Here is an 18104-nt window from a genome sequence, read left to right on the forward strand (position 1 = left end):
TCACGCCCCGCTCTGGTTGCAGATGACGTCAGCCTCACGCCCAGGGATGACATCCTCATCGACATTGACGACAAAGAGCCCCTGATTCCCATCCAGGTACGGAAAATGCGGCAGCGCTGGGAAGATCCCGGGATTTTTCCGTGCTCTGGTGGATCCAGTGAGGGTGGACAGACACAGCGGTGCCCACGCGAGGCCGGATCCGGTTGGATCCATCCTTTTTCAGCTTCCATGTGGTTTCCCTCCCTCTCCTCATCCGCACAACCCCAAACTCCTCCTCATTCCCTACATTGGGAATGAGGGCCTGGATTTGCTTTCCCGATGGAGAGAAATCCATGCCAGGCTCTTCCCAAGGAAAGCTAAAATTCCATGAGGCTCCACTGTCCTCACTCCATGGCCAGGTCTCCTTTTCCCAGTTTGGCTCCTTGTTTGCAGGAATTTTACGGGATTGCGGAATCCCAAATCCCGAATCCGTGGTGGTGGGGAGCATGGAAGGAGGGGGGAATCGGTGCGGTTCCAATGAATTGGAGGGATCTCAGCATTCCCTTGGGAATGATCAGGTTGGACACACCCCTGGAGCTTCCGTTCTTCCAGAAACTTCCCATATCCACAGCCCTCGGTTTCCTTCTCCGGCAGAAGGAATCTTGGGGCCAGACCTGTGCCGAGCCGTGCATGGGATGCACGGATCCGGAGGAGATGCCAGTGCCTCTGGAGCAGCTGGGAATGGTGTCAGGAATGTTTGGTGGAGCTTTTCGTGGTCTCCTATGCCTTGGTGGGATATCGAGGGCTGGAATTTTCCTTCTCCCTGTTCCTGGATGCTGCAGGCCTGGAAAAGCCAGAGATTTCCGGAAGGGATCTGCCTTTTAGGTGTTTCCTGCCTCAGTTTCCCTGGCCTTGAGCACTTCCAGGGATGGAGGAACCGGTAAATTCAGGATGTGCAACTTGGGCATGGATCCTGCTCTTTTCCATCTCCTTGGTGCCTCCTGGGGGTTCTATTCCCAAGGATTTTCCGTTGCCATTGGATATTTGTGGTGTGTCCCAAGGCAGGCTCTGGCTGGGTCCCACATCAAGCTGAGAATCAGGAATTTGGCCAAAATTCCCAAAAAAACCCTGTGGATGTGGCCCTACTCATTCCCTGCTCACTCCAAATCCTCATCCCTGGAAGTGTCCAAGGCCAGGTTGGATGAGGGTTGGAGAAACTTGGGATAGCGGGAGATTCCACCCATGGAAAAGGTGGAATGGGATGGGATTTAAGGTCCTTCCCACCCAAAACATTCCAGGATTCCATGATTCCATTCACAGCTCCATTGGAATCTTGTCCTGGAATTCTTCAGCCTCCATTAGCAACTGGACAGGAAAGTTGGGAAAAGTTGGCTCCGGTGAAAAGTGTGGAAAGGAAAAAGCAACTCCTGAAAATGCTCCTGATTGGAGCATTGGGAAATCGGGAAAGCAGCCTCATTCCTCCTTTTTGTTTCCCATTTAAGGATTTATCCTTAAAATTTACAGTTGGGCTTCATCTTGGATCAGGGAAGTAACTGGAGCGCATCCATGGAAAATGTGGAATTAGAGAACAGGAATTTTGGGAATAAATCCCCCTTTTTTAGTCCAGGACAGAGAAACTTGGGAGAAAACGGAGGGAATAATGCGGGAATTTTCTGGGGGCTGAACTCACTGCGGGATCCCAACTTGGGATGTGGAGCCGGGGTCTCCCATGATCCGGATCCTGGGTTTTCCGTGATCCGGAATCGGGATCTCCCACAACCCGGTGCTGGAAGTGCTCGGACAATGTGGTGCTGGTCATTCCCGCTGGTGGGATTCCCAGTTTGTCCCATTTTTCCCAGTGGTCTGGATGGAGGGAACGCCCTGGGATGCCTGGAGTGGGATCGGCCGTGCCCAGCATTCCCTGGAATTCTCTGCTCAGATTCCCGTGACTTGTTAATGGAAAACCATGTTGGTGGCAAACCTGCTCCCATTTTTTCCTTTGGGAACAAAACCTCTGGATAGGGATACACCTCCCTTTACACCCCCTGGAGCTCTGGGAGCTGCTCCCAGCAATGGGGGATCCCATTCCCAAAATCCCATAGGAAGGAATGAGACGGAGCTTTGGAATCCTGGAGCTTTATTCCCTGGGATAAATGTACTGGCAACATCTCCAAGCTTGGATCAAATTTAGGGAAGAGTTTAAATGGGAAGAAAAGGGGGAGAGGGATGTGACAAAACCATTCCAAAGTGGAAAATTCCAACATTTCTTTCCAGAAAAAACTTTTCCCTAACAACCCCCCTGCCATGAACGGAATTCTTCAGTTTGACCCAGGAGTCGTCCTTCTCCCTTTGTTTCTTTCCTCGTTTTTCCCATTTTTTTGACAGACGAGGGAGCTTCTTCCTGGAAAGCCAACCCAAAATTCCCACCTCGGAATTTTGGCCCTGGAAGCTGCTCCTCTCCTGGAGCTGGCCATGGATCAGGGCGTGGATGGACCATCGGGATCCTTCCGTCCATCCAGGGCCAGATTTGGGAGGTCAAGGAGCAATCCCGGCCAGCAGGGACAATCCCGCTCCTCCTTCCCGGGAAAAGGGATGGATCCCAAGGCAGCAGCTCGTGCCTAGGGGCTCTTCCAGCGACGCTGTTGGAAGCAGGAGCCGGGATTTTTCATGGATGCGTTTCCTTGCATGGCTCTGGAGTTTTTTCCCTCCTTGCCAAGCTTGGCTTTGCTCCCTGCTCCGATGGATGATTGGAACAAAGGATCCCTTTGTTGCTTTTCCTGGAAAATTGGGAAAACAACCAGAGGTGCAATCCCTCTGCTCTGAGGTTTGGGAGTGCGTTATCCATCTCTTCCAGGCGGGTTCAGGAGTTCAGCCGGAGTTTAAGTGCACGGGAATCACATCCTGGTCTCCCAAAGTGAGGAAAATCCTCCTAAAAATCATGGAAAAGCGATTTTTTCCCAGCTAATCCCATCTAGTTTGGTTCTTTGGGAGAAGGACACGGAGCAGGATTTTGGAAAGGTGGAATTTGTGGAAGAGGTTGCTGGATCAGGCCTTGTCCTGCCAGCTCTGCTCCCAGTGTTTTCCAAGGGTTCATTCCCATGGGAAGAGGCTCAGGAAGGACTTCCACAAGTCCATGGGATGAGCAGGGATTTGTTCCGTCTGCTCATGGATAAATCAGCTGGAAAGGAGCCGTTCCCAGCAGCCATGGGAGCCATGAGGGAATCCTGGTGGAACACGATCCTCAAGGAATTTTTTCCCTATGGAGCAGCTGGAAGCTGTGGGGTTTGGCCCAAGGATGCCGGTCTGGATTTGGCAGGATGGAAGCAGAGTTTTGGGAACAAGCTTGAGCTGGATATCTGGGAATGCTGTCTGGATTGGCCTGATCCTCAAACCCGGCTGTTTTCTGGGAAGAACCTCTCATTTTTCCACCTTTTCCACCTCCAAGGGATCAACCCTTGGAATCCAGGAGCAGCGCTGCTGCTTCCTGCCCATGGAAGTGATCCCGGGTTTTGGTTTGCCCAGGATGAGCTGGGCTTGGACCTGGAATTTCATCCTGAGCATTCCCAATCCTGTTTTTAACCCGCCTGGCTCAGATCCCTCCTTGGATCCCGGGATAACTCCCTGTGTTGGCAGCACTCGGTATCCAGGGAAAAGCCTCTCCTCCATTGGGAATTACTAACAGCTTTTCCATAATTTTTCCCTTTAATATCCCATTTTTCCTCCACCTCATTCCAGCTTCTTGCCGAACATCCCTAAAATCCAACCCTGTGCTCATCCCAAAGGTTTCCTCATCCTGGGAAACCGCAGGGTCCGGATTATTTGTTTGGATTATTCCCTTTAATTTCTCCCAAACTGTGTTCATCCCCATTCCCAGAATTCCTTGGATAACGGATCACTTTAATTTGTAGCTTTCCGAGGGTTTGACGAGCTCAGCACTAATTAACATCCCGGATTCCCGGGCCCTGCCTCATGTAGGTATTGCTTAATTTCTAATTGCTAATTAATTGCTTAATTAATTAATCGCTTAATTAATGACCTGAATCCATGAGAATGTATGGATTTAAATGGAAGGGGCCGTTTCCTTCTGGGAAAAATCTGTCTTGCTGCTTAGGAAATTGGAATTCCAGCTGGCTGCTGGGGTTTCCTTGGGTTTTCCACCATTTCAAAGGGAATCAGGGTGGTTTGGGGAGGAATTCTGCCTCCAGCCCTGGGATCCCAGCACGGGAAGGACATGGAAATGTGGGAGAGATCCAAGGATGGGACCAGGATGATCAGAGGGATTCTGGAGCCCCTCTGCTCTGGATCAGGCTGGGAGAGCTGGGAATGTTCCCCTGGAGAAGGGAAGGAGCCAGGGAGAGCTGGGAGCCCCTTGCAGGGCCTAAAGGGGCTCCAGGAGAGCTGCAGAGGGACTGGGGCCAAGGGCTGCAGGGCCAGGAGGCAGGGAATGGCTTCCCAGTGGGAAAGGGGAGCTTGGGCTGGGATGTTGGGAAGGAATTGCTGGCTGGGAGGGTGGGGAGGGGCTGGGCTGGAATTGCCAGAGCAGCTGGGGCTGCCCCTGGATCCCTGGGAATGTCCAAGGTCAGGCTGGACACTGGGGCTTGGATCCAGCTGGGATAGTGGGAGGTGTCCCTGCCCATGGAGCTGGATGAGCTTCCAGGTCCCCACCCATTCCATAATTCCATGATTCCTGGGCATCTCATGGAGGAGAGGAGCTCAGGAGGGACTCTCAGACACCTCTGAGTGTCCGTTCCCTGCTGAGGAGCCCTACAAGGGGGTTATTCCTCCGTTACTCCTCCGTTACTCCTCCGTTACTCTGGCTCGTGCAGCTTTCCCTGTCGGACACACAAATCCCCCATCCCAGGACATGTTACCAGAGCCGAGCGGAGCCAATTCCAGCTGATCCGTGTCTGTAAACGATTTGGGATAATTGGTTGTTTGCTGTGTTTGCTCCTTCCCAATCCAAGCCCACATTTCACGGCTTCTCCAGTTACGGTTCCTTGGAAGAGCTCTGGGTGTCGGATGGCTCCTCCTGGGAATGGTTCCCAGTGCTGCGCCCCTGGAATGTTCCTGATGGTTTTGATATTCCCAGTTTGGGAGCCAACCCATGGCACTGCCACTGGGGAGGGAGGGAAAGCATTCCCAGAGAAATCTCCAGGGCTGGATTTCCACAGCCGGGGTTTGTAAGCTCATGGAATGGGTTGGGTGGGAAGGGAACTTAAATCCCATCCCATTCCCACCCCATCCATGGGCAGGAACACCTCCCACCATCCCAGCTGGATCCAAGCCCCAGTGTCCAGCCTGGCCTTGGGCATTCCCAGGGATCCAGGGGCAGCCCCAGCTGCTCTGGCAATTCCAGCCCAGCCCCTCCCCACCCTCCCAGCCAGCAATTCCTTCCCAACATCCCAGCCCAAGCTCCCCTTTCCCACTGGGAAGCCATTCCCTGCCTCCTGGCCCTCCAGCCCTTGGCCCCAGTCCCTCTGCAGCTCTCCTGGAGCCCCTTTAGGCCCTGCAAGGGGCTCCCAGCTCTCCCTGGCTCCTTCCCTTCTCCAGGGGAACATTCCCAGCTCTCCCAGCCTGATCCAGAGCAGAGGGGCTCCAGAATCCTGGAATGCTTTGGGTGGGAAAGGACCTTAAATCCCATCCCATTCCCATCCCATTCCATGAACAGGGACACTTCCCACCATCCCAGGTGGATCCAAGCCCCAATGTCCAACCTGGCCTTGGGCACTGCCAGGGATCCAGGGGCAGCCCCAGCTGCTCTGGCAATTCCAGCCCAGCCCCTCCCCACCCTCTCAGGGAGGAATTTTTTCCATAAAGGAGAAATCCCCCTCCTTCCAGCCCTGCTTTGTTCCCAGAGCTGCTGCTGCTCCTGGGATGACGGGATCAGGGGAAATGATCCCATAATTCCCAGGATATCCACGGGACGGGTCCCTCTTGGGAAAAAGATTGGCGTTCAAGGGTGGTGAGAAGGAAGAGGGAGGGAACAGAGATAAGGAGACAGGAAACCTCTGGATAATCATGGCAGCAGCTTTCCAGGTGGGAATAAGCTCCTTTTCCAGGAAAATTTGAGGATTTGGTCACCAGGGAATAAATTTATCCACAAGGGATGCTCACCCGGCGGTTGTGCCCAGTGGGATCCATGAAAAAGCTGGAAAGGGAGCACAGATCCCGATCCCAGAGATCCTCTGTGCCATGGCCAGGATAAATCCCTGGAGGTGGTTTGGGATACCTGGAGGGAATTTTATCCATCCCCTGGATAAATGAAATCCCTCAATCCATCCTTTGCCGATCCATCGCTTCCCACGGCTTTCCCATTCCCAAATGGAATCATGTCCATCGCTGTTAACATTCCAGCTGCTCCACTTCCCTCCTTTTTATGTTCTCCCTGTTTTTCATTGGAGTATTGGTCAAAATTCACCAAAATCTCTAATCCAACTCTTTCCCTTGGGGCTGCAGAAGATTCCGTGGGTAAGTCCCGGGATGAATCCAAGTGTTTTCCTTGTGTCCCAAGACCTGTGGAATGTCACGATGGCCAAATGGAGCCTTTAAAACAATAAAATGGGAAGTGATGAAAGGAAAATTTGGATTTCCCTGCCAGCCCCCAAAAAAGGAGGTGGCAGAAGCCTCAGAGTGAAATTCTGGAATATTCCAACTAAATCCAATGTCCATCCATTAAATCCTGGGCCTTTGGCTTCAAATATAAATCCAGTAAAATTCCATTTGGAATCCTCCGTGAGGCCACCGAGCTGGAATTTTGTGGCCTCCTCATAGGAGACACCAGGATTTTGCAGGAATTTTTCATGGATCGCCGGCAAAGCGATCTAAAAAACGGGATTCCTATAAAATCCATTGAATTGTTGAGCTAGCGTGGCTGCTTTTCCTCTTGGAGCAGCATCCTTGGAGCTGGAATGCTTCACACCGGGAATGAGGCGATGGGTGAAGGTGGGAGCTGAGATTTTGTGGGATCTTCCCATTTTTTTTTCATCCAAGGGTTGTGTCCTTCAGGAGACCTGAGCACCGTTGGGTTTTAATGGAAAGATGGGAATTTTATGGATTTGTTCATTTAGCTGCAGGTTTTGTTGGGATGGGGAGGCTGGGTGGTGCTGGGATACAACCAGGAAGTCAATCCCTGTCTCCCAAATCCCAAAAATTTCCAGGGAAAGCCTAAAAATGGGACATTTCAGGCTGTTAACACTGGAGTTAAATTAATTCCCTGCATGGAAATCCTGGGAAAACCACCCTCTGCATGGCCAAAAATTCCCTAAAAATGCTCCAAATTCTTGGAATATTCTTCTTGGAGCTCTACACCACCTTCCCATGGGGAATCATCCTCTTGGGAATATCCACAGTGGCTGCAACAGCCGGATTTAGGCTGGGAGCATCCCAAAAAACCTGGAAATCAGGGATGGGGTTGATGCAGGGTTCACTTCCCAAACCTGGGAGCTGCTGCTGCCGTTCTCCCGGGATTTTCCTTGTGGAAAAGGAGTAACTTTGGGATCTCTGGCTGCAGGAGGAGGAATTCATCGACTGGTGGAGCAAATTTTACGCTTCCACGGGAGAGAGGGAAAAATGTGGATATTACTTGGAAAAGGGATTCGACACCTTGAAGGTGAGTGGCTTTCGTCGGGTGGAATTCCACTTTCCATGATTTCCTTGAGATTTGAGGCTTTTTTTTTCCATCTGGGCTCAAAACAAAAAGATGAAACATTTTCCTCAGTGTGGAAAATTCCATTTCCTTTGCAAAATTCTTTCAGGAAACCCCTGGAAGTTTTCCCTTGGGAAGTGGCAGAGGGGGTGGGGAACTGTCACCCTGAGAAGGGTTTGGAAAGGAGGAAAATCTGGGATTTCTGAGGGAAAAGGGAGATTCAGGCACAAGAAATCCTAAATTTAACGCAAACTCCCAAATAGGGAAGGTTTTCCTTGGTTTAAAGGAAAATATTCCCAGCTGGAAGATCTCTATCCATGAAAAACCCTCCAGGAGACTTTGGCTTTGTCTGGGTTGTTGGGATGGGCTGGAATTTTCTGTGGCATTCCCAAATTCTCCTCACTGTCCCAGAGGGAAATAAGGAGGAAAATTCCCGGGAATTTCTCCCAGTGGGTTGAATTTTCCTGGGATTGAGGGATTTGGTTGGAATTTTTTCCCTGCTCCATCTTTTCCTCCTCAGGTCTATGAGACAGAGCTGGAAAATGTGGAGGAATTTGAGCATCTCTCAGACTTCTGCCACACCTTCAAACTATTCCGGGGGAGATCCCAGGATTCCAGCGATGACCCCTCAGTAGTGGGGGAATTCAAGGTGGGAATGGCCCCGTCCCCATGGATTGTTCTCATAGGGGTGGGAATTGGAGGATCTTTAAGGTCCTTTCCTGCCCAAATCATTCCATGACTCCAGGAATTGTGGGAGTTGTGGAATGCTCATCCATGGACCTGTCCAAGGCTGCTTGGATGGGGATTGGAGACAAGCTGGGATAGGGAAAGGTGTCCCTGCTCATGGATGGGGTGGGAATGGGGTGGGATTTAAGGTCCTTTCCCACCCAAAGCATTCCAGGATTGTGAAGCCCCTCTGCTCTGGATCAGGCTGGGAGAGCTGGGAATGCTCCCCTGGAGAAGGGAAGGAGCCAGGGAGAGCTGGGAGCCCCTTGCAGGGCCTAAAGGGGCTCCAGGAGAGCTGCAGAGGGACTGGAGCCAAGGCATGGAGGGCCAGGAGGCAGGGAATGGCTTCCCAGTGGGAAAGGGGAGCTTGGGGTGGGATGTTGGGAAGGAATTGCTGGCTGGGAGGGTGGGGAGGGGCTGGGCTGGAATTGCCAGAGCAGCTGGGGCTGCCCCTGGATCCCTGGGAATGTCCAAGGCCAGACTGGACACTGGGGCTTGGATCCACCTGGGATGGTGGGAGGTGTCCCTGCCCATGGATCTGGGATGAGCTTTCAGCTCCCATCCCACCCAAACCATTCCATGGTTCCGTGATTCATTCCGGTCATTCCGAGCTGGCTCCCACAGGACCCACATCCACATGTTGTTCCCTGAATTCCCATGTCCTTCCCAGGGTTCCTTCAGGATTTACCCTCTTCCCGACGATCCACGCGTCCCTGTGCCTCCCCGGCAATTCCAGCAGCTCCCGGCCAGGGGACTCCAGGAATGTCTGGTCCGGGTTTACATCATCCGCGCCTTCGACCTCCAGCCCAAGGATTCCAACGGGAAGGTATCCCAGTGGGAAAACTCTGGAAGAGCTCTGGCCTGGCTCCTGGAGTCAATTCTTGGAACAGCTTTTTGGTCAAAATTTGGTCAAAATTGGTCAAAATTTGCGGGTTTGCCTTCAAATTTAGGACTTTGTCTCTCATTTCTGCCTCCACTGGAATATCTGGGAATTTCAGGAGCCAACTCTTCCTCCATCCTGATTTTTCAGGATTAGTTCCATGAGTTTTGGGTTTGGTTTTATTTTGGGTTTTTTTTGGTGTTTTGGTGCCGAAGAAAACAAAATCCCGTTTTTCCCAAAATTCCTCCTTGCAAAGCTTTGCTGGTATGGAAGTAAAATTCCAGGAAAAAGGGAATTCCATTGGTTAGAAAAGGAAATTCTCTTTTGTTTCCCTGAAAATTCCCAGAAATTCAGGGGAAAATTCTTTTTAAGTCTCTTCTTTCCACTGGAAAATGGGAAAAGTTAAGGAATATAATGGGAAATATGTGAGGAAAAATAGATGGGAAAATGATAAATAGATATGGAAAATAGATGGAAAAATGGATGTGTATGAAAATACATGGAAAAATATATGGAAAAGCATATGGAAAAATAAATATATTTATACATATATAGAATATGGGAAATATATATATGGAATATATGGAAAAGCATACAGAGAAATTCCCACCGCTTTTGAATTTTCCCATTTTTTTTCCAATGGATTTGGAACGGAAGCATTCCATTCCTTAGAAATCTCCCGTAAGTGATTCCCGAGCACTAAAAAGGAGGGAAAAAATGGTTTTTTTGCATTTAAAACCCCAAACCAACCGAAGTTTCCCCTGGGATGGGAATTTCCGGAGGCTCATCCCAGCCCAAGGAAGATTTGGGTGCTCATTCCATTCCCTGAGTGCTGTTTCCCGTCCATTCCTTAAAAAACAAATCAGCAGGAAAAGGGAAATCAGGGAAAAATGATGAGGAAACTTGGCCTGGATCTTTTTTCCAGGGAATTTTTGGAAGTGACTGGGATGGTGGATCCCTGTAGATCCAGGTGAAGTCTTTTAGGTGGAATTGGATCTTTTCCTTGAATTTTTTTTGCTTCTCCTGGCAAAAAAATCCGACTTGAATGAAATTCCCTGCTTTCCAAACTGATGCCCAATTCCCAGAATAATTTGAGTCGGGAAAGGGATGGGATTTGGAACAACCTATGGAAAAGAGTGGGATTGAGTGGGTTTTAAGGTCACTCCCAATCCAACAACCCCACGGGATTTTTGTGTTTCTTTCTGTTCCCACCTCCAGTGCGATCCCTACGTGAAGATTTCCGTGGGAAAGAAATCCATAAATGACCAGGAAAATTACCTTCCCTGCACTCTGGAGCCTGTCTTTGGGAAGTAAGTGTGGATTCCATTCAGGATCCATGGAATTTTTGATGTCCTATTGAGGGAATTGTGCTGGGCCAAGCAGAGCTTCCCATTCCAGCACCCAATTCCAGGTTGGAGCAACCTGGGATAGTGGGAAGCGTCCCTGTGGAGTTCTCCACCTGTGCGGGAAGGCTGGGGAAAAGCAGGATAACCATTCCCAGCAGCCACCCCGGAGCAGATTTTAAGGAGAGGAAGGGAGTAATTAAGGCACTAATTAAGAGTGCAGGAGGAACTGGGAAAAACACGAAGTAATTGGCTGGAGCTGGAGGGCAGCCAGCTGGGAAAAACCCGGGAAATGGGATTTTAACAGCAGCAGGACCTGGGCTTTAACAGCAGCCAGGACCTGGGGGTTTAAAATCAGCTGCCAGGACCTGGGGTTAAAATCAGCTGCCAGGACCTGGGGGTTTAAAACCATCCAGGACCTGGAGTTATCAGCTGCCAGGACCTGGGGTTTACCAGCAGCCAGAACCCGAGGGTTTAAAATCAGCTGCCAGGGCCTGCAGTTAAAACCAGCCAGGACTTGAGGGTTTATCAGCTCCCAGGACTTGGGGTTTAAAATCAGCCAGGACCTGGGGTTATCAGCTGCCAGGACCTGGGGGTTTATCAGCAGCCAGGGCCTGGGGTGTAAAGCCAGGGTGGGAAGTTTTATCAAGGAATTATGGAATCATGGAATGGTCTGGGTTGGAAAAGACCTTAAATCCCAACAGTCCCATCCCATCCATGGGCAGGGACACCTCCCACCATCCCAGGTGGATCCAAGCCCCAGTGTCCAGCCTGGCCTTGGATATTCCCAGGGATCCAGGGGCAGCCCCAGCTGCTCTGGCAATTCCAGCCCAGCCCCTCCCCACCCTCCCAGCCAGCAATTCCTTCCCAACATCCCATCTAAATTTAACCCCCTCTCCATCCTGCTTTGTTGGGAAGGTGTCCCAGCATTGGTGGCCTGGACTGGTGGGAGCAGCCTTGGAAAATCAGATGGATTTTATGGGAAGCAGGATTTGATCCCTGTTTGTGTCCCCAGTCCCGGATTTTATTTATTTATTATTTATTTATTTATTATTTATTATTTATTATTTATTATTTATTATTTATTATTTATTATTTATTATTTATTATTTATTATTTATTATTTATTTTGGTGGTGCTCGGATTCTCCAGCACTCCCAGTTGCGCCACATTCCGCGTCTCCAAAATCCATGAGGTTGGCTCAGTTTGGATCCATTTGTATCCAGAGGGGTGGATCTGGGGCTGGTGGAAGGTGTCCCTGCCTTGGGTTGGAATTTGATGGGATTTAAGGTTCTTCCAACCCAAACCAGTCGGGAATTCCATGATTCCAGGCCTGACTCCTGTTTTGGATATTTCCTCAAAGAGGATTTTTTTCCCAAAGCTGTCATTTCTTCCCCTCTTCAAACTCCATGGCAATGAGGATTTCGGACTTCGACCTGTTCCTCTTTTTCCCTGGATATCGCAGTGACCTCTGTCAGGTCCAATTAGGAGGAGCTAAATGGGATCGATGTTTCTTTGGGACGAATTTATCCAGGGAAAAATTAACCCAGGGCAGGTTCGGTTCCATTTCCACACATGGATCACGGGAGTGGACCCTGGCTGGGAGAGCTGGAAATGTTCCCCTGGAGAAGGGAAGGAGCCAGGGAGAGCTGGGAGCCCCTTGCAGGGCCTAAAGGGGCTCCAGGAGAGCTGCAGAGGGATTTGGGATGAGGGATTTGGGATGAGGGATTTGGGCCAGGAGGCAGGGAATGGCTTCCCAGTGGGAAAGGGGAGCTTGGGGTGGGATGTTGGGAAGGAATTGCTGGCTGGGAGGGTGGGGAGGGGCTGGGCTGGAATTGCCAGAGCAGCTGGGGCTGCCCCTGGATCCCTGGGCAGTGCCCAAGGCCAGGCTGGACAGGCTTGGATCCACGTGGGATAGAGGGAAGTGTGGAATGAGGTCATTGAGGTGTCTCCTGGCCCAACCCATTCCATGGTTCTGTGATTCCTTGATAAACTCAGCTGCCACAACACAGCCCTGTCACTGCTGGTCCAACAGGACCAACGATCCATCCCATTACTGGTGGGATGGGGTGGGTGTGGATCCATCCCCATGGAATTCCAGCGGCACCATCCTCTTTTCCCAAGCATTTCTCTGCTCCCGTTTCCAGGATGTTCGAGCTGAGCTGCACCCTGCCTCTGGAGAAGGACCTCAAGGTCACCCTCTACGACTACGACCTCCTGTCCAAGGATGAGAAGATCGGCGAGACCGTCATCGACCTGGAGAATCGCTTCCTGTCCAAATACGGGGCGCGCTGTGGCCTCCCCCAAACCTACTGCGTGTGGGTATCTCCATGGGCTTGGAATGGCCGTGGATCCCAGGATTGGGATGCTGAGGTGGCCACGGGATCATGGCAAGGTTGTCCAGGGGAACTTGTCGAGCTGTACTTCCCAGAGTCCTGGTTCTCCTCCAGGGAGATCCTGTTCCATCCCTGGTGTCTCCTGGTGACCTCGTGCTGAGGACACTCCCAGAGGAGCTGGGGCTGCGCCATCCCTGGAATGGGAGATTTACATGGGATGCTGGGAAGGAATTGCTGGCTGGGAGGGTGGGGAGGGGCTGGGCTGGAATTGCCAGAGCAGCTGGGGCTGCCCCTGGATCCCTGGCAGTGCCCAAGGCCAGGCTGGACACTGGGGCTTGGATCCACCTGGGATGGTGGGAGGTGTCCCTGGGTGGCATTGGATGATCTTTAACCTTTTTCCATCCCAAACCATTCCATAATTCCATGATTCTGTTCGGTTTCAGCTCCGGCCCCAACCAGTGGCGAGACCAACTCCGCCCTTCCCAGCTGCTCCAGCTCTTCTCCCTGCAGCACAACTACAAAGCTCCCACCTACAAATCCGACCGGATCATCTTCCGGGAGCAGGAATACGTCCTGTCTGAGCTGGGTAAGATGTCATGGATGCTTCGGGATAGCAGAATTTCCCTTATCCAGAGCAAGGATGGAGCTGGATGTCATGGAGGCATCACCAGGACTGGGTGATGGCATTGTCCCCAACCTTCTCCTCCCTTTCCACGTTGGCTCTGCACTTTTCCCAAACTTGGCCGTGCTTCAAATCCTGGGATTGGAGACCTTCAATCCAGGAATGTTGACCTTATGTTTGTGGGAAGCTCCAAACTGATGTTCCAAGTGCATGGAGACATCATGAGGAGCATTATGGAGGCCAGGAGTGGGTGATGGCATCATCCCCATCCTTCTCCTCACCGTCCATGTTGGCTCTGCACTTTTCCCAAACTTGGCCATGCTCCAAATCCTGGGATTGGAGACCTTCAATCCAGGAACATTGACTTTGAGTTTGACCAAACCCAACACCCCCAGCTTGGGAGTGAGAAGCTCCAACCTGACATTCCAAGTGCATGGAGATGTCACAAGAAGGGTTATTGTGAAGGCCAGGAGTGGGTGAGGGACTTGTCTTCATCCTCCCCCTCACTGTCCCCATTGGCTCTGACCCATTCCCAAATTTGGCCGTGCTCCACATCCTGGGATTGAACCCAGACCTTCAATCCAGGAACATTGACCTTGAGTTGGACCAAACCCAACACCTCCAGACTGGGAGTGAGAAGCTCCAACCTGATGTTCCGAGTGCTTGGAGACATCGTGAAGGGGGACATCGTGGAGGTCAGGAATGGGGGATGGCATTGTCCCCATCCTCCTTCTCACTGTCCCCATTGGCTTTGAGCCATTCCCAAACTTGGCTGTGTCCCAAATCTTGGGATTGAATCCCAGACCTTCAGTCCAGTGATTGACAAAAATCCAACCCCACTCCACTGTGGGATGGGAAGCTCCAACCTGATATTCCAAGTGCTGCCGGAGCCGGAAGAGCAGCTCTGCCATTGGAATCTCATTTTGGGGATGGTCACTAGAGGGAGACAGTATCCCACACACAGACCTGGGAATTCCGTCAGGATTTGGGGGAATTGGGGGACAAACCCAACTTCTACCAAAGAGGGCAAAAAGTCCTGGAATTTTGGGGAGGAGTTTTTTGTTTGTCTATGGCACCTCTGTCTGACCCAACATTCCTGGGACAGGAGGTGTTTTTTTTGGGAAAACTCTTCTTTAAGGCACAAAAAAAGGTTTTGGCCCTGGGAAGAGGTGAAATCCCACTGGGTCAGGTCCAGGAGCTGCAGTTTGGAATCCTGGAATGGTTTGGGTTGGACGGACCTTAAAGATGATCCAGTTCCACCCCCTCCATGGGCAGGGACGCCTCCCACTATCCCAGGTAGATCCAACCTGGCCTCGGACACTTCCAGACATTCAGGGGCAGCCACAGCTTCTCTGGGAATTCTCCTCCAGGGCCTCCCCACCATCACAGGGAAGAATTCCCAATATCCCACCTAAAGTTTGATTGGATTTTTTTAGGACGTCACCAGAGACACAAAACGAGGCACAACCCAGGGCTGGTCCCTCTTTGTGCTCTGGGGAAACAAAGCACAAATTCCTTCAGGAATTCAACTTTTCCCCTGAGGAGAAGGGAAGCAAGACATCCTTTACAGCCTCTCCTTATGGAAAAATTTTCCAGGGAAAGCTGGGGAGGTGTTAAAATGTGTCCCCCCCCGTGCCAGTGCCTGCTGTCACCTTCGCCTGCTTTAATGGCCGCGAGTTCAAACAGCAGAACAAAGCCCGAGGCTTGACCCGGAGCAGATCTGGAATCCAGCTGCGAGCTCCGGAGCCGGACTGGGAATAAACTGGAGCCGTTAAACACGAGAGCCGGGATTTTACAAGCCTCTCCCCCCAGCCCGTTATTCCATAAATCCCAGATTCGTTGTTCTCCGAGCGCGGCTCGTTCTTTTTCCGGTGTGTAAAGCCGCACGTGTGCGCACACACCAGGATTCCAGGACTTGGGAAATCGTTGGGAATTAGCCCAGCTGGCTGCAGTTAAGCGCTTCCTTGCCAAGGAAGGAGCTGGGATATCTCACCTGGATTTGGTGGAGTTGGAATAATATTTATGGAGTGTGTTGTGCTTCAAAGGTCCTGGAAGGTGCATGACTAGAGTGGGGTGAAGTCCACCAATCCCAGCCTGGGATTTTGGGATTGTTTGGGTTGGATTCAGAGAATCAGGGAATCTTTTAGGTTGGGAAAGTCCTTGAAGATCCTGGAATCTCAGAATTCAGGTTGGAAAAGATGTCCAAGATCGAGTCCAACCTTGTCCAAATGTCATTTCCAATTTTTTCTTGGACACCTCCAGGGGTGGGGACTCCACCACTTTCCTGATATCCAAGGATAGGGCATTGTGTCCCATCCCAGGAATGGGATGGGGAGGCAGGAATTGGCCATTGGCCGTACCGGGATGGAGGGATGGAGGGATGGAGGGATGGATGGATGGATGGATGGATGGATGGATGGATGGATGGATGGATGGATGGATGGATTCTGACCAGGAAGAGAAGGCAGGAATGTCCATTATTGAGGAATTTTGGCCCATTTGAGGCAGGATCAGGGGCTGGTGTGGAGCGGGGAGGAGGAGGAGATAATTCCAGGTCTTCCATGCATGGAGGACCACAAATATCCTGGTGGGACTGGAGCAGGGACTTGGACTGAAGTAGGAGCTTGGAACAACCCCCAGGCTGTGCTGGTGGTGTCTCCATGTCCTTCCTCCTCCCATTCCCATCTTTCACCCCAAATCCAGCAGAGAAGAAATGGGATCCCACCGGGAGCTCATTCCTCTCTGCCCAGCTGAAGATCCTGGATGGCTTTAAACTCTGGGATAAACTGTTGGGAGTGGGAACATCAGCTGAGGGTTGATGGGAATCCCGATTTCCGGGACTTTAGGAGACCTGGACACAGGAGCAGGATCAATCATTGGATTCTCCTTTCCATGGGATCCAGCTGGATCCTTGTCCTGTTTCCCTGGCTCTGATTTGTGGGGTGGTTGCACGAGGTTCCCCACAGGTTTTCCCACTGGGAATGGGATACCTGTGCTGAGGATTGTTTGTGGTGATGGATTTGGGAATGGAGGCTGCACTGCTCCAGCTCTTCCTGGCCCAAATCCATTCCTGTGGGATTAACTCTGCACTTTTCCCATTCCCAGAGGATGGAAAACCCCCAAATCCGCACCTGGGGCCAGTGGAGGAGCGGCTCGCCCTGGCCGCGCTCCGGAAGCAGGGATTGGTTCCGGAGCACGTGGAGACCCGGCGCCTTTACAGCCCCCTCCAGCCAGACATCGAGCAGGTGGGTCCGGGAATGTGGCCGGGATGAGCCCAGGAGCACCATCTCCTGATCCAGGGGGAGAATCCTGCTTGGAATGTCTGCCTTGGGATACGGGATGGTCCCAGGGAGTGGAGGTGGTCATTCCCTCCAGGATGTGCTCCCATTTTTGAATTTAAGTTGATTAAATTAAATTAAATTAAGTTTATTTAATTTTACATTTTTGGTCGAAAAGTCCTACTCAGAATTCTTCTCCCAGAATCCCGGGATCACTGAGGTCAGAAAATCCTCCAGGATCAGCGAGTCCAAGCTGTGCCTGATCCCCACCTTGGCACTGAGTGCCATGTCCAGGAATTCCTTGGACACTTCCAGGGATGGGCACTCCAAAGTTCCCTGAGCAATTCCAAGGCCTGAGTGCCCTTTCCATGAGGAAATTCCTGCTGATGTCCAACCTGAGCCTCCCCTGGCACAGCCTGACGCCGTTCCCTCTTTTCCTGTTATTCCCCGGGATCAGATCCCAAATTCCCGCCTTTCAGGAAGTTGTGCAGAGCCGGAAACTGCTGATCCCTCTTTTTTCCAGGCTGAGCCCCTTTCCCAGCTCCCACAGCTTTTCCTGGTGCTCCAGACCATTCCCACCTCCCTCAGCAGCTTCCCAGGATTTCCATCCATCAACACATTCCCAACTATCCCTAAAATAATTTTAATGCCACTTTTCCATTGAGGAATCGTCCCTTCCCACCCAAGGATCCCAGTTCTCCCTGGGGAAGTTCAGGTGTCCGTTTGGAATCTCCTGAGGCTTCAGGGCTTTGTTTTTCCACGCAGGGAAAGCTCCAGATGTGGGTGGATCTGTTTCCCAAATCCCTCGGACATCCTGGCCCTCCTTTCAATGTCACTCCACGCAAAGCCAAGAGGTAACTTCCCATTTTTTCCTCATTTTTTTCTTCAGGAAGGGAGCTGGGAATGCTTGGAAGCCTCAGGTGGGAATGGATTCACCCACCTGGCTGAGGGACAGGTGTGGGATCATTCCAGGGAAACATCTCCCACAGGGAAATCCCTCAGTGGGACAACTGGGCTTCCAGGTGGATGAGTTTTCCACCTTCCCACGGTTTTATTCCCGGAATTTTCCAGGTTCTACCTCCGCTGCATCATCTGGAACACCAAGGATGTGATCCTGGACGACCTCAGCATCACCGGGGAGAAGATGAGCGACATCTACGTCAAAGGGTGAGTGTCCCGCTCCGGAGTCTCCTGGATTCCGGAGGCTGGAGGTGCAGGAGCAGCAGGGAAGGAATGAAGGTGGTCCTTGGCATTGTGGGATAGACGTGGATCCTGCTGGGATGGAGGGATCACCA

General features: G+C 51.6%; 1 protein-coding gene across 5 annotated transcripts in view; it reads left to right on the forward strand.

Annotated features, from left to right (window-relative positions):
* DYSF (dysferlin) overlaps positions 1-18104 on the forward strand; it is an 80980-nt gene that overhangs the window by 46019 nt on the left and 16857 nt on the right. For 3 of the 5 annotated variants that reach the window (XM_069014842.1, XM_069014840.1, XM_069014841.1), the window contains 11 exons: positions 23-96; positions 3888-3950; positions 7490-7588; positions 8145-8273; positions 9021-9176; positions 10449-10540; positions 12721-12891; positions 13353-13495; positions 16637-16776; positions 17575-17663; positions 17881-17976. In XM_069014842.1, the coding sequence (XP_068870943.1) occupies positions 23-96; positions 3888-3950; positions 7490-7588; positions 8145-8273; positions 9021-9176; positions 10449-10540; positions 12721-12891; positions 13353-13495; positions 16637-16776; positions 17575-17663; positions 17881-17976 (1252 nt within the window). The remainder of the gene's footprint in view (positions 1-22; positions 97-3887; positions 3951-7489; positions 7589-8144; positions 8274-9020; positions 9177-10448; positions 10541-12720; positions 12892-13352; positions 13496-16636; positions 16777-17574; positions 17664-17880; positions 17977-18104) is intronic. The other 2 variants (XM_069014845.1, XM_069014843.1) reach the window with 1 other exon arrangement.

The sequence above is a fragment of the Aphelocoma coerulescens genome, chromosome 4 (assembly GCF_041296385.1).
Source record: "Aphelocoma coerulescens isolate FSJ_1873_10779 chromosome 4, UR_Acoe_1.0, whole genome shotgun sequence".
Taxonomy (NCBI): Eukaryota; Metazoa; Chordata; class Aves; order Passeriformes; family Corvidae; genus Aphelocoma; species Aphelocoma coerulescens.